The sequence below is a fragment of the Ascidiella aspersa genome, chromosome 6 (genome assembly GCF_963924565.1).
Source record: "Ascidiella aspersa chromosome 6, kaAscAspe10.2, whole genome shotgun sequence".
In the NCBI taxonomy this organism is placed as follows: domain Eukaryota; kingdom Metazoa; phylum Chordata; class Ascidiacea; order Phlebobranchia; family Ascidiidae; genus Ascidiella; species Ascidiella aspersa.
This window is the reverse complement of record NC_139452.1, coordinates 25,661,631-25,678,206: the sequence shown is the minus strand read 5'-3', so window position 1 is coordinate 25,678,206 and position 16,576 is coordinate 25,661,631. Positions and strand designations below refer to the sequence as shown.

The following is a 16,576-nucleotide window of genomic DNA, read 5'->3' as shown; positions in this document are numbered from 1 at the left end:
AACTGTTAATCTCAGTAAAACGCTGTCAGGCTATAATCAAAATAAAACAACTATTGTATGCTAAACTGGACGAAACAAACTGCATAACTGGATAACACCAACTTTAGCAATACCGAGTTTCCACAAAAGTAAACTACAATGGCATAAGCGGTTAGGTAATAAAATGTAAATAGCAAATTTTATCTTATGTAAATAGCAAATTTTTTCTTAATGTACAATACATTAAGACAAACCAGGGCCAAGTTCTAATAAATTGTACATCCTTTACTTACTACAAGTGCACAATAATTTGCTAAATTAACTGGAGCTGCTGCTGCCTCATGTTACTTTATTTCTCTAGCACACCTTTAACTGAAGAACACTTTTCACGAATGCTTGAACAAATCAACTCGTTTTGTTTTTCGTCTTTCCCGCCAAACTGCATACCAAGGCAATTCAATGGAAGCAGGTGGTTAATAATAATTAGCCTGCCGAAAACTTGCTGCTGGCGTTCTGCTTTATTTAGTCTCACGTTCAACCATTTAGCAGAATTTACGTAGCTTTTTGCTGTCTATATCTTATGTATTTTGCTGTCTATAACACACTATATTTTATTCTATCCCATTACTATAACCCTCATTTTTTAACCAGTTTATTTGAAAATATTGATTTTTTGAGTTTACCTTACTTTCTTTATTTGCCGTGTTCCTTCTATTCCAATTTTTGTATTCTTTGATTTGTTGTAGTTTTAGTTTTAGTCTATTTTGACAATTTATAATTGGCTTTTTTTAGATTATTTAATTTTGTTTTGGATTCTTTTACTTGGAAGATTTTAGAGTAGACTTGCAAAATTTGTTTAGTTTCTGAGATAGGTAACGTTTTTTAAGCTGTTAGATAACATTCGTTATATTAATTTGGTATATTTAGGACGAAAGGTATACAGCTATTGAATCGAATCTATCGAAAATTGCTTCAAATTTGCCAATTTTTCTTTGAGAATTTTTAGCACACTCTTGATCTTGATATATCGTCTATAACAGCTAAATGGCTGACCAGCAAGTATGGGAAGTACGCCAGAATGTTTCGGATCAGCGTTCCGGCCGTTAAAACAATTTATGCCAAAAAAATCATCCTTAAATGTATTTCAATTAAGATTTCAGTTGCATATTTGTGAACTACATCGAATGATAACCTACATTTTTCTAATACTAGTTGTTTTAGACGACCTGTTGTAAAGAAACTTCGTGATGCCATCTCGCGAATTTTTTTATTACACTTTCACCTTAGGGCTGAACCGAAAAAACGTGAATACGATGAGCAAAAAAAAAACATATTGCTCATAGGACAAAACATGCACTAAATTGGGCAACTTATTCAGACAAAAGAAAATTAGACTAATTTTCGAGGTGAGTCTGAACTTATACAGTATTAAGCTTGGAAGACACGTACAAAGATGAAATGATTTGGTTAACATGAACAAAACGTTATATAAAGCCCTAAATATTTTGGCTTTTAGATGCTTGAAGGTGGTGCAGGAAAACAAACACTATCGCGTTCAACGTCAAACCCAAAGCATTTGACCCTAGCAATTTTGTTTGGCTGGCTATACGATTTGTATCAATGCCTACTAAAGCGTAAGTTCAAAGAACACCTCCCAAAACATTGTTGAATTAGCATACAGGCGACTGGGTTTGGACTACTATGCTAGAGTGGATATAATGAGATGTAGACCAAAATTTAATTTGTTCTTCGGAGATTTGCGCAAATACAGTTTTTTTGTATATACACACACAACAATGTTTTTTTCTAAAATGTCCAAGTAAAATACAAACTAAGTTTTCCAAAACATTGTTGAATTTTCGTGATGAAGTTCATCCGTTAAGTGTTGACGTCATTTGTGTAGTTGAAGTGCAATATTTTTCGAACAAATGCGCTTTATTTGTAAGAGCCTATATTTAGCATAAAGCACCGTAAATACCTGTGACATTCTGCAGCTCCAAATTAAAATTTATAAACTTACCAAGACGTTTGTGTTGAGCTTACAGTAGCTAACACTAACAGGAGTTTTTATCGTTATCATAATTCTTGCACTACATTTTTTATAACTTCTACAGGATTATGGAACATCACAAAGAAATATCACAGCTTTCATAGGCGAACTTTATTGGTTTGCAAGCGCAATTCAAAACAGAATCGACTGTGGTGGACAACTTTTTAAGAGCGCAAATGCTGTCAAGTCACAAGAGCAGCATTTTGCAATTACGTTGCAAGTTTAATGCAGAGTTGGAAATGGTCGGAAGTTGGTTTGGAGAGCGAAGTCAATATCCGAACTTGGCATTGAGACTTGTCGTCCCATCTCCGCTTTGACCTGGAACAAAAACGATGAATAGGTTGGTTTCATTGAGTTGCGACACTCAGTGTGTTTTCTAATTATGGATCCTAAATTTCGAAAACGCAAATTGGGTGCAAAATTTATTTAAACTTAAAATACCGAGCGGGATCAAACATATCAGAAATTTCGTAAAACGGTTGTGTATCGATCCTAACAAAAACAAATTCTAAAACATCTAAAATCTAAATTTTGTAAGACCAAAAGCTAATCATATTTGTTGGGTAAGATTTCCTTTACCTTTTACTTTACCGCAGAAGTGGCTATTTTTGTTAAATGTGAATTTGCAATATTAGCAAAATAGTCCCTTAATTTTTTTATCTAATTGTCGTTAGCGTCACCTTGCGGCGGCATCCAGTCGCAATAATCCGGGTCGTTACTGATCGTTGCTTTGCCTTTTTCTTGCTGGTCCTTCGCGCCCTTCTCTCTCTGACAATTATTAAGAGAAATGTGGTAAAAAAACGAAATAAAACCGGTAAATTGTTAAAAAAATCCAATATGCACACCGCTAAAAAGAGCCATCTAAAAAACATATTGTTTTGTAAATTTAAATTTTATTTTCGAGTTTTGTGCCCATTATAACGAATCAATCACAGTTTTCCCTTATAGTAAACTGCTTAAAACCAGAATTTTTACGTAATGTTTTTGTTTTGAAAACTTTGTCAATTTGTTAAATTTACATCTCACCTTTCGGTTCCGTTTCCGTCGTTTAGCTTGTCGTTCAGTTCCGTCTTCTCCGTCGCCGTCCTTTGCTTCTTCCACGCCGTCTAACGAAGAAAGATAACATTGTGTTTACGGTTTTTAACTGTAGCAACTCATATATCGTGGCAATTATTTAGAAAAATAAAGCTAAGCTTTTATTTAGCGTATAACACTGAGTAACGACTTTCGTGTTACAGCATACACGACGCTTCTTTTTTTTTTGTAAAGTATTTAAATCAACAATGTCTATTATTTAGGTCGAGCAACTAACATATCGTGGCATTTAAATAGACTTTTTTATGTAAGCCACCTCCATACATTTCAAGGTATTTGTCAACAATGTCTAATATAGGTTAGATTTTCGATCACAAAAAATAATGTGAATTAAGCGCTACCTTGGTTAAGAATGTTGTTTTCAATAATAAACGCGTAATAATGTATGCAGTTAATGATTTTACGTGTTTTAACAGTAAGTGTGTTTTAGTAATCTTGGAAAACGGTTTACAATAAGGAAGATTCGTTTTACATAGATTGATATAAACGTATATATTAAAGCAATTTACTGAATTTAAAGAATGTTCAGACTAAAAGGTATAGTTTATTTCCAAGTTATTCTCTAGCGTTAGAACCTTTAGCTCACTCCTACTCTAACAAAAAATAAATTCATTTAAAACGTTTAAACACAACTTTTTAATGGCTATTAGGCCAAAATTTGCGTTTAAGTTTGAATACCATCAGTTAATCCTACAATTTTTTGACAAATTCAACTTTTTAAGTAAAAAATGCCATATTGATCAGGGTAAAAAAACAAATCAGGGTAAAAATCAGGATAAAAACAAATCAGGGCAAAAAAACAAATCAGGGTAAAAAAACATATAAATTTGGTATCGACTCGGCTACGATATCACCCTAGTAGTCAAAGAGTGGCGACATTACCACTTGACGTCGAGTATCGGTTCCGATTCGATATTATCGGACATCCCTAGTCCCAATCATGCATTTCCAATAAAACTTAAATGGACTGTTGCTACCAGGCATTAATAGTAAAATAGCTCCTCTGGTAATAGTAATGCTTAACCAACATCGGCAACCTTGCAAGCCGCCTTCGTCGGGGTGGAATACACCTAACGTTCGTAGTACAATATATGGAAAAACACGAAGGAAAAAGTGCAAGAAAAAACGCAAGCAACAACACGATGCAAGTGTTTGTGGCATGCCGAGAACGAAATGTTTGATAAAAATCAGATTTTAATACTTAATATGTATTTAGATCAGGGGTGTCCAACATGAGGCACGCAAGCCCATCAAAAATACAGCCAATTGTCAAAAAAGCTAAATTTGTTATACAGCCAATTGTCATTGTTCATTCACAAAACAATCCCAGCAATTACGACAACAAACAATTACTTCTGATATTATAACACTATACTGTTTTCATTTTTTTGTCTAAAAGCGCTTTTAATATAAGAAAAAAAATAGTTGCTAAACTTTGGTAAAGGAAGAAGTTATAAGATAAAAATTGACACGCCAGCATGTGTGAGTTGGACACCCCTGATTTAGATAGTCGACGTCAACCCTGAAGTTTACTAACCTTCGTCACCCTTTAGCTTTGCCAGCAGTTCAGGGGGTAAGGTGGGACCGAACCTTCGCGGGGGGCTTTTTTCGGGGGCGGGGGGTTTTCGGCTTGCTGGTTGCGAGACGGTTTCCGCTTCGGGGGTTTCCCGAACGAGCTCTGGTGCGCCAGTGAGCGGCGAGTTTTGGTCACGTGCAACGGAGGACGATGATTGGTCGGTTTCGACTTCGGGTTGGAATGTGGTGGTCGCTTTCTTCGTTGATTCTGATTTTGCACAAATTTCGTCATTTTTCGAGAATATTTCAAAAATCAGTTTTGAATTGTTTTTGAATTCGATGATATTTCAAAATCAGTTTTAAAATCAGGTGCTCAGGTCACAGGTGGAACTATAAAGACTTAAAAATTCAAAAATTACAGATTTTTATTTATTTTGGGTGGAAATTGGGTAAGTTGACACTACAGTAAGACTAAAAAATTACAAATTACAATTTTTAATTTTTTTTATTTTTTACTTTGACATGATGATTACGGTTGTGCGAAAGCTTATCAAGATTTCAATACATTTTGTCTTTATATAGTGCTACCTGATTACCTATTTAGAATTAGCAAATACGGAACTTTAAAATAAAATCATCATAATTTTTTATCGTGAACATGTTTAGGTAAAACAAGTTAGTTCGATGACGGTAGCATTACTGTGATTAACAGTCCGTGAAATTGAGGTAGGTAAAAAAACATCGGTTTGCGGAAAACCTATAGCACTGACAGATAGTTACGGTTTACATCAGTGATTCCCAAACTGTGTGCCGCGGCAAACTAGCGTGCCTGCCGCGATTTATTTTAATTTTGGGAAATAGAGTATTTGTATTACCAATAGGCATACATACAAGCATTTTAGACTAAAATACTAATTTTACATTACAAATTAATAATATTGAGACATTTACATGTAGTTTTGTGGTGTGTTAAGGGCGATTGTAAAATTACTTTATTGTTGTTCTGTTAAAAGTGTGCCGCGAAATAGTTACGATTTATTTAGTGTGCCGCGAGCCAAAAAAGTTTGGGTTTACATGGTACGCAAGTAGTTCGACAAGTTCGTACTTGGCTCTTCGTTGTTTTTCGACATTTTACGTCTGTGTAAATTCACCACACATTTAACAAATATTTGAAAACCTTTGCTTTATGAGTAATTATATTGTATAAAATCATTTCACTTGTAAAAGCTAAAAAAAATTCAAATATGTTTTACTCGTAGTCTAAAACCCGTGGGTAAAAAAGGAATCATTCCGCCTACGAAATATTGAAAATCATTTAAAATTTACTGGGGTAATTATTAAAAATATATATACATTTGTATAAAAAGTACATCAGTGACAAAACACAGACGAGGTGCCAAAAAAATAGAAACTATAGTCGCGTTTTCAAGCAGCAACGTAAACTAGCAATTCACTCGAACTTACCGGAAGTTGACGACATTTTGTTTTCTGTCGTTTGTACGCCCGTAACCGTCGATTTTGACTGGTCGGTGGGCGGGGGCGTGTCGACCTCACTCTTCCGTGATTGGCCAGGAGCAGAGGAGGGAGCAGATTTCTCCTCCTCCTCTTCTTCCTCCACTTCGATTACGTCATCAGCGGGTCGGGAGGCTTTTTGAATTTGAGGCTCGACGAACTTCGGCTAAAATGTGATAAAGTAGAAAACTTTAAACAATATTCATGATTCATGTATAGTTTTTCGATTAGCTTTATGCGGTTCTTAGCAATTTGCGATTTTGGAACTTTTATGCCTGAGAAGAAATTATCGGAATTGAATTACCAGGTAAAATTATATAGTTTCTACGAAAGATTATTAGTCAAACAACACTAGGACATCAATAAAAATATATATATATATTTTTTCTATTGAAGTTACTAAAAAACCCGTGTATTGTGTTCCAAACACTAGGGCAATGTAGTAATTTGCATTTCTAGTGGTCAAAATAACATCTTAACTCTTTGTTAAAATTCCCCTACAAACGCTGCGAATTGGAAAAAATGACGTATTTTCAACCTGAATAAACTCACCGGCATAATGATACCACGCTTCTTGCCTTTCATCTTTCCGATAAACGCCATTGATTTGGCAACAGAGCTGTGAAAAAAATGTATCACAAAAATGTGTAAGAAAAACTGTTTGTAATCATGTCAATTGACATTTTTACGTTTCAGAAAACAACTTGAAATGTATTGCAGTGTACTGCCGTCTTTCTAATTTAAATAATTCTAATTGCTTATCAAACATGCTTGCTTTAGTATGATAAATACGGTTAAATTAGTGTTTAGGTTAGATACCGCCAAATTAAAACATACGATTTTATCAAAAAGTATTCGGAGGGGTTTCAGGAATTTGTTTAAAATTGAACGTTAAAAAAATGGCCACCTGGTCTGCTAACGCTAATATGACAATAATAACTATAACAGAGATTGACAAACGTCAGCCCAAACTGAAATTATTGGACTTTTAACAGCGGAAAAAATATCGACGCACAATTAAAAAAAAAATAAATAAATTTCGAGAAAATTCTAAAACTAACGTGTTGTTATTTACACCGAATAAAATATCAACGCACAATAAAAAAAAGGAAAAAAATTGTAAAAAAAATCACAAAACTAAAGTGTTGTTATTTACACCGAATAAAATATCAACGCACAAATTAAAAAAAGGAAAACATTGTAAAAAAATCACAAAACTAACGTGTTGTTTTTAACAGCGAAAAATATCAACGCACAATTAAAAAAAAAGGAAAAAATTGTAAAAAAATCACAAAACTAAAGTGTTGTTATTTACACCGAATAAAATATCAACGCACAAATTAAAAAACATGGAAAAAATTCGAGAAAATTCTAAAACTCAGGACCTCTCGTGTTGTTGTCAACTCCGAAAAAAATATTAATGCACAATTGAAAAAAATTTCAAAAAAAAATTCCGAAAACTTACGTGTTAACGGGCGGAAGGGACACTGGCCGGGCAATCTCGGCCAACTTGGCCAACCTGGCCGATTCCTTCCTGGCCTCGATCAGTCGGTGCTTTAGCTTGGTCCTGGTCAGCGAATCGAGGGTATTCCCCGACTTGACCTGTCGCATGAACTCCTCAAGGGGATCTCCCGCGCCTTGCTTGGTGCGGACAGCTTTTGGTAGAAAAACAAAAGCAATTTAGGGTTTTAAATTTGTATGTCATAATAATTGGGTAATTTGGGCCTTGTTTGTTTGATTTTAGGTCAAAATTGAAGTACTTTTAAAAGTTGCTAGTTGACTTAAATCGTGGGCCTATTAAGTTAAGAAGTTTGTTGCAATCGGGGAAAATGTTTGATATGTACATAAGCAAGGGTACATTAGTTTTAAATAATTTTGCTGCCGTTTATTACATATTGTATGACAACGTTCGTGTACTAAGTAAATAAGCAGTCAAAATAAATAAGCTAAATAAGCATAGCCTTTGCAAAATCCTTTTTAGCGTTTCAAACAAAGATTTGTGACTCAAAAACGGACTTTTTTAAACCTTCTTTGTCCTTATCCAGTTGCTTTTCAATTTGCGAGACTTCCTTGTCCAAATCCTCGATTTGTTTCGTCTGAAAAACAATTTCCAAATTTTCTACTTTTTCCAGACCAAAGAAAGCAAAGAAACTGAGAAAGGTTAAACAGCATTTTAGATACCAGTAAAAAAATCACTGCAAATAAACAAGCTCTCGCACAACCTGGCTTTGTCGGGTCAACAACGAATAAAAAAAAAAAATTTACGTTGGGAATATCGCTACTTTTAGTTTTGTTTCGCAAGATTTTGATTTTATATTGTATAAAATTGTTTTTGTTTTTTGTTTATTAGTTTTGCTATCAATTGGGTATGTCCAATAATATTACAATAGAGCCGGTACCAGATTGACATATATTCTAGCCATGGTTTGCAGAAGCATGCCTTTTACTACCTTCAAAAGCTAGTAGCTTACTTAGAAAAAAAATATTTTTTCTTTGTTGTCAATGGGTGTATTTTAATGACAAACATAACTGACGATGCAGTTTGGGCAATAGTATTTATATTTTGAATTTTAGAATTTTTCATCTGTTTAACAAATAAACTAACGAAGAATATAAATTCGGTATGACGTCGTTTGGTGAAACGAAATGTACTTTTTGCCGAAATTTTCGCCCATCGGTTTCGGAGATTTGGAATAAGATAAGTAATAAAGTACGCCCTATTAAAATTATTGTACAGCTTCTGAGTTGAAACACAATAAAACAAACACAGCATCAACAATTCACAACAGACCAAATTTAGGCTGTAAAGTTCCTTCCTATATATCCGATCGTTTACATTAGTTTTTAAAATTTTTCGAACGTTTTTTATAAACGTTCGGCTCACTAGAGTTTCGAGTTTCTCTTTATTTCTCTTTAGAGTTTCTCTCGCTTATGGAAACAAACACATCATCAACACTCAAAAACAGACCAAATTTGGATTGTAAAGCTCCTTCCCTATATATCGCGTCGTTTCTATTAGATTTTATTTTTTTTTTATTTTTTTTTTCAAGTTTTTATTAACATTTAACTCACCAGAGTCTCGTAGGTCTCGGGCTTTTGGTCCAGTAGCGCTTTCTTGCCTCCGATTCGCATCTTCCTTTGTTTGCGCTTTACTTCGAGGTCGCCTGTGCGATCCAGGAACTGATCCTCGTCGCTGTCGTAAAAGTCGTCCTTTTCCCACTGCTTGACTTGGCGCTGGTGACGTTCTGAAAATGACAAGTAGTTAGCTGTAAGGTTGAGGGCCAAATAGGACTCAATCGAACCAGAGTAGTAGTAATTTATTTATTTTGTGAGATACTATATAACTATTGATTTTACCATTTAAAATCTCATATAGACTCAGATCAGTTTATATAGGATATTCCTACATAGGTATACAACAACATTAAATGATCTCGTTGGAAACAGCCTTTTACATAACATGTTTGTAAAACAAAAGGCTCTGATGACTAGCCCATATACGAACATAAAACATGACTAAATTTTAAAAAAGTTTTCGGTTTTTGGACGCAATCTTTATATAGGGCATTTAACGAACAACGGGGAAAAGTGCAGTGTGACTAATGCATTGGGTTTTTATTTAGCTATTACAGGCAAACGCACTGACCCGCTTGTTTGAACATGCCGTGCTTGTCCAAAATCCTACAGGCTTCCAGGGCGCAGTTGTTCATGGCATCCCTTCTCTTGCCAGTTACGCTCGCCTCGGCGTATATGGGGTGCCCGGTCGGGGTGTCAACCGGCAACTCCAACCGCACATTCCACTGTCCAGGCCTCCGCTCGTTGCACTCAAAGTCAATCTCGATGCCTAGAAATGAAGGATTATAATAGTTACCCTTGGACATGGAATTTAAAATAAACAGTTTAAAAAAAAACAGTGTTTAAAATATAAGGAAAAGTAGTGCATTAAGAGCCAGACAGGTAGGATTCTTGAGAAAGTTAGTAGATCTAGAAAATATTTCTGTGCAAGCAAGGCAAAAATAAAAACTCTACCATGAGGTACTAACTGACATTCACAGGTTACGGCCATAAGGGCACGTCACTATACCGACTTAGTTAGGCACGCTGTGAGAGCAAGCCGACCAAAGGAAAGCTGTCTGTTGCATTTTTACAGCACACAGGGAATAAGAATATACAGTACCATATCAAGCTGAAATAAACTAACCGTCATAAACATGTGTGTGCATTTAACTGAACTATTCTAGACATTTAAAAGTAATTCTGACCAACTATGATGGGTGTCTAACACAAAGGGCGTGTACTACTGTACTTACAGACGTTAATATAATATGAAATAATATATAAAATAAGTCAAAACACATACTAAGCTTAATGGTGAAAATAACGGCCCAAATAGACGTTAAAAGCGACATGCTTTATTTTCAAACGTCTCGGCAATTTCTAATGCCATCATCAGTGATCAAAAAACAAGAAACGTTTGAAAATAAAGCATGTCGCTTTTAACGTCTATTTGGGCCGTTATTTTCACCATTAAACTTATGAACAGATCCCTATATAGTGTTACAACTAAGCTAATATAAAATAAGTCTCTGTTTACACAGCAAGAATCAGATTGCTTTTATTGAACAGGTGTCATGTAATTTATAAAGTGCATACACCAATATTTACCTTCCTTATCGTAGAAGTTTTTGAGAGCCTTGTTTGGGTCCTTAACATAGAAGGGGTCTTTCTTTTCTTGAAAAATTACCGACTCGGCAGATTTTTCTTTTTCCTCGTCGTCACTCTTCTCTTCGTTAACTGCCTCCTCCACTGAAACAAGTACCCATTAGGATTCCTCATAAAGATAATTTGAGGTATGCTACCGTGGTTCCAGGTTGGAAAGTAAGGATAAATCCCCTATGTAGTCTCCCGCTCATAGCTGCGCATTTTATGTAAATGCAATGTAAAATGCGATCAGCCGCAAAAAAATCGCTCATACGCGAAAAACTTTCATCACATCACCCTAATGGTTTTCAGTATAGTACTCCATTTTCAGCTGTGCAAATTTTAGAAATAACATTATTACATCCGGGCAAATTTGGGCAGAAATGTTATTACAGCCGCGCAATTTTGCTGCAAAATCGTCTCCCCACACAAAAACCAAAGTTTTCAATCTGGCTGTGGTTATCAGACTTTCACCAATGGCGTTGTGTTAACAATCATCGCATATGCTGCTAAGCTTTATTTCTTAGAAAACGCAAGACGAAATCAAGGTAAACAACCAATCACAAATTATATGTATTTTACATAAACTTCAATATGTTTAAAATATTACTCGGGGAATAGATAAGAAGTTTGTATATATATAATATAATTGGTAACAGTTCTGTACTGCTCTGGATCTGAACATAGCGGTAAAAATTAACTTACACATGCCCCAGCTTATTCCAGTGTCGGCGTTGCTTTTTCTACTTGCCGTTTTTTCTTCATCCTCAATATCACTTTCGCTGTCACTGTCATCTCCCATCATCATTTTCGCCAGGTTTTGTTTCTTGTTGCGTTCCTCCCTGAAAAAAAGAAGGCTAAGGTTGCTAGCAGATTTGTAAAACACAAATAATTGGCACTAGACCTGTGTCTGAATTGAATCCAAGCCTGTAACCATATTCTAGCACAGGGACCGTTAAACTATTTTATAAAGTGCCTGATAACATTGACATTTGCAGGCCTGGTGTAAATTTTTTGTAGAACCTTATTAACTTGATTATTGTTAAACGAACGAAATATAAATACCGTATATGGCCGCAGGCCGTAGTTAATGTAAGTAGTTATTTATTTTTCTAACTATTCATTTGGTTAAAGTTTAAACTAAACTATGTTAAGATGTTCAATTTGATTGTATATGGAAATATTAAACAACCAGGCAAAAGTTATACCTAAAACGGCATTTTTTTGTGTGTTTGGCAATTTTTTACCTAGCTTTGTCTCTTAGTTCGGTTGCTGTTTCCTCCGTCTCGCTTTCTTGATCTTCATCGGGGCCCTTGAAAAGACGATTTAGAGCAAAAATGTGTCAAAAGATTGTTTGATTTTTTTAATGTATTAGATTAAAGTACAAAGAGTTGTTGCATAAAAAGTTGTCCTTTGACAAATCTTAAATAAAACAAATAATTATCCACACTTGAAACAAACAGGGCCTTAAAAAAAAATAGTGTGCAAAATTAATTTTCCAAAACAATACTAAATTATTCCAAACATTTTGAACAGACAACTACAAACACAATGACAATTTTAAGGTTAAACAGTTATCTATAATATATTTTCCTGAAAAAGGGTTTTAATAAAAAAATAGAAATATTTAATTGAAACTTATTTTGGATTGTGTAGCTTTAAAATAATAATATGTTTATACACTAATTAGTGCCATCTTTTTAAGGTTAACATTGTTAAATACCTGCATGATATAGGTCCTTGTGCTGTTCCCAAATTTAATCATATGGCCGACTTTGATCCGGTAATATTTTCCCGGTGGTACTTTGGCCTTGTTCAGAAACGTACCGTGAGTGCTACCAAGCTCATAGAGGTAAAAACCTGGAGAACCATCTTTCTGAAACTCAACGTTGCTATCGTTTTCTCCCGGCATGCCAAATTGCAGAATGGCATGATGTCTGCAGCAAATAAAAAACAATTTTAAAGTAGAAAAAAAAGGCAATTAAAAAAAAACAGTCTAACTTAAACATAAAAAAAATATGTTTGTCCAACTCCAGCCAAATTAAGTGACTACTTAGAATCTCCTGTCCTGTTCCAACTCAATAGCATTAAATTGTGGTTTTGTGGGTATTTCAAATACCACTACGGCCTTATACAAAACATTAGACGAAACGTTAATTCATCTAAAATGACAGAAAAGAGCAGGTTCAATGATTCTTCCCGAATATTATATTCTACTATATATTTCACTGTCTAGAACATATCAAATGAGCAAATGCATCTTTTAACTTACCTGCCAAGATAACACAGATAAAAAATGTTACACATTAATTTACCCTACGCCATTCCTCTTTAAGAATTTACAATATATGGTCTTAACAGTTCTGAATTTGTGCCTGCAAAATCAAACTACAGTCTTAAAACGGCTTCAGCCAATTATACAGACTTTGAGTCCCAAGTCCGAGATAGCAACCCAGCTTAAAAGTTATTCTGAACTTTGTGCCATTTCTGTTGTAAATATTTGATTTGTTTTTTCAGCAAAATACATTATATTTCTAAATTTTTAACTATTGCAACTTGTGTGGATGCCTTTGTTTATAGAAAATATTTAACAGTAGAACTTTTCTGTTGAATAGTCACTTGGCTGACACAACATCAAACAAACTACTAAAACTTAATTTTCATGAATTAGTTCACAGGCATAGTTAGACATTTTTATGTGAGTGAAGAAAAAGAAAATAAAACCCTGCAAATCTGTAATTTTCAAATAAAAACACTTCATTTTTTACGCACCTATTAATAAAACCTATTATTTCAAGCGAAAGCTTTTTACCTTGATATTGACGGATGTTCCATAGTAAGATCGCATTCTGGCAGTCTTCCAATAAGAAAAAACTCATGGTCTTTCAAGTTGACTGTATCAATTATGGCCCCGCTCCTTAACACTTCCAAACTGTACTGGTCCGGCGAAGTTTCAGCCGAGCAACTCCATGGCGGCTTTTCGTAGTTCAGCTTCAGGGGCGGGGCTGGTAGCTTTTTTTCTTTTTCTGGTGGTTTGTCAACTTTAGGCTTTTGTTCAGGGAGTTTTTTTGCAGTTTCGGACGTAGAGGCAACTTCTGATTTTGCCTCTGTTTTAGGAGCCTGGGTCTTGACATCCTGTTCCTTATTTTGTTGCCAAAGCTTGTTTTTCGCCTTAGTCTTCAGGTGCTGTTGCAGAAACTCGGTTGCGGTGGGTCGATGGGGTTTGTAGACTTCGGCCGGCAGAGCAGTGGTTTTAGTTTGAAACGAAACAAGAGGACGCTTTTTGGCCACTGGTTTTATCACAGCCGGTTTAGCGAATGTGTCTTTAAATGTGGAAGCCGAAGCCTCGTTACCGTCTTCTTTTTTGGTTTCTGCCCTGTCGTGCTTTTTCGGCAAAGCTGCAATTGGGACTTTGAAACAAGGAGCTGCAGGTGCAGTACTCAGCTCGGAAACATCACTCCTATCCATTGCTTGCTAGTGTTTCACACTGTGTTTTCCATTTCAGATCACCTACAAAGTACTGTAGAAACAAAAGTTGTTTTTATGTTTCAACAGCTGAAATAGGATTACACAACTTTTTTGATGCAATTGTTTGTACACCAGAACTGAACAAGTCGAAGCAAATGCATTTTTTATTATTTTTAACCCAGTTTTCTAACCCAGCCGCATAGATATTTACTGTAGTGGACGGAATTCACCATAAAGTCAAAACCCCACTGCTATATATAGTAAAATCACTAGACTACATCCAGGTTGGAAGTAAGGCCTGGTTTCCCAGTTTTAATACTTCATTTTTAGCTGTGTAAATTTTACAAATAAAGTTATTGCAGCCACGGAAATTCGGGCGGAAATGTTATTACAGCCGCGTAATTTCAAGCTGCAAAATTGTCCCACCAAGCGCAAAATCAAAAGTTTCCAATCTGGGACTACATTTCACTGCACTTCATGCCAAGATCTTAATCATTGTGAGCAAAAAACGGTTTTATCAAAGCTTAAGTTTGAAAATTCCGCACAACTTCACCTTTTTCCGGAATTTGAGTTTGGAAAAATATTTGTAATTCAAGTGTGCACATACGTAATTTTAAGCATAATTTTTTCGTTGGGATTCCCGGGAAGTTTCATTTGTCAATCCCGTTTCCCGGGAGTGAAAAAATCCGGGAAAAAGAGGAACCCTAATCTGTATGTTATTAATATATATATTCGCACATATTTTTTCTTCCTTGCGATTTTGCTACTGTAAAAGCAAGAGGTAGAGAGAGATTTTGGGGAACTAAAAATGTTTTGTACAAACTAAACTAATAATTTTAAACCTGTAAGCACGAAGCATAAAACAATCCTACAGGCTTCCTCCAAAAATTTTAAATGAAAATTATATCTTATTAAGAACACCTCAAATAATATTAATACAGACATGTTTAATACACGACAAGAAAGGAAGGATTAACACGGATTCAATAGTTTAATAGTAAAAAAATAATACATTTCGTAAACTGTTCAGCAGTCGAAAAGCGGCCTTATAAAACCACCTGGTTAATTCCCTTCACAACAAGCATTACACATTGTCAAATATTTTTATCATTTAATTTAGATACGTCTTTAATATGGCATAAAAATATTTACATATTTCACAATACGCAATTTTAGCCGTTTGTCAATGTGCCCCTGTTTTGTTTGTCAATGTGCCCCTGTTTTGCGAATTAACACGTGACATATTTATTGTCAGTTGCCACTTGCCATGAATAACTGCCACCCGTGAGCGTGAAGAAGTGAACATGTGTGAGCTGGTTTACTTTATTTTATGAAAAATGCAAATTTAGCGTGTGCCTTTCCTCCCACAACTTGCCGATTGTATTGGCGTGGCACACCTGAGGTTTTGCAGAGAAATTTGTGTGCACCGTTATTTGGCAGAGGAGGTTATGTTGTTTAGTAGAGCTCAGAACCTCAACTGTTATGGCACACCTAAAAATTTGAAAAAACCTGTATCATTAAGAAAAGTGACTGTTTGGGCATGCCACTGTTTTTTCTTAATATCAGTAACTTTTGTTACTTGTTTAATAATGTAATCGCTATGAAATTTTATTGGTGTTTGGTGTTTTTAATTTTACTGCAAGCATTTCACCATAGTCTGCAAACTCCTTTTAAAATCTAGATCAAGGGTCGGCCCAGATTGAAAACTTTGGATTTTGCGCGGGGGAGGCGACTTTGCAGCTTGAAATTGCGCGGCTGTAATAACATTTTTGCCTAAATTTGCGCGACTGTAGTAACGTTATTTGTAAATTTTGCACGGCTGAAAATGGAGTACTATACTGAAAACCGTTAGCGCGACGAAAATTTTGCGCATTTGAGCGATTTTTCGTGGCTGACCACATTTAATGTTGATTTTACACAAAATGCGCTTGGCAGCCTTCCACAGCGCAACGGCATAAGAAGCGCTGATCGATTTCAAAAGACAGCCTCCAAACGTAAACGAACCGGCCGCAGAAAGATCATTCGCTAGAGAAGAGCAAAAATTTTTCGCACTTACGTAGGTAAAATAGTCAAAAAGTAGGCCTATTTGAAATAGACTCTTGTCTAATTTGTCAAAGAGGCGGCGGTCCGGTTGAATTACATTGGCGGGCCGGATCCAGCCCGCGGGCCGTAGGTTGCCGACCCCTGATCTAAATGTGAATGCATCTAAATTTAATAGACATAATTTGTTTTTTAACATTTATAGATTTAGGGAAT

The 16,576-nt window shown here is 35.3% G+C and overlaps 1 protein-coding gene across 1 annotated transcript; it reads right to left on the bottom strand.

Moving 5' to 3' along the window:
* Positions 1 to 2,203: 2,203 nt before the first annotated feature.
* On the bottom strand, positions 2,204 to 14,351 carry LOC146141003 (kanadaptin-like). Its single transcript, XM_083392775.1, has 15 exons — positions 13,665 to 14,351; positions 12,576 to 12,789; positions 12,100 to 12,164; positions 11,558 to 11,694; positions 10,817 to 10,957; positions 9,798 to 9,995; positions 9,224 to 9,396; positions 8,178 to 8,247; positions 7,617 to 7,806; positions 6,704 to 6,770; positions 6,104 to 6,317; positions 4,662 to 4,907; positions 3,056 to 3,135; positions 2,710 to 2,797; positions 2,204 to 2,347 (listed from the first exon to the last, which is right to left on the bottom strand). The coding sequence occupies exons 1-15, from the start codon at positions 14,318 to 14,320 to the stop codon at positions 2,298 to 2,300; spliced, it is 2,589 nt and encodes an 862-aa protein (XP_083248901.1). The 5' UTR covers positions 14,321 to 14,351; the 3' UTR covers positions 2,204 to 2,297.
* Between the last annotated feature and the right edge of the window lie 2,225 nt (positions 14,352 to 16,576).

Excerpts from the sequence above, each read along its gene's own strand:
- LOC146141003 (XM_083392775.1), bottom strand. The coding sequence starts at position 14,320 with ATGGATAGGAGTGATGTTTCCGAGCTGAGTACTGCACCTGCAGCTCCT. Across the intron at positions 9,996-10,816 it reads AAACTTCTACGATAAGGAAG|GCATCGAGATTGACTTTGAG; the intron begins GTAAATATTGGT and ends CTTCATTTCTAG. Across the intron at positions 2,798-3,055 it reads GACGGAAACGGAACCGAAAG|AGAGAGAAGGGCGCGAAGGA; the intron begins GTGAGATGTAAA and ends AATAATTGTCAG.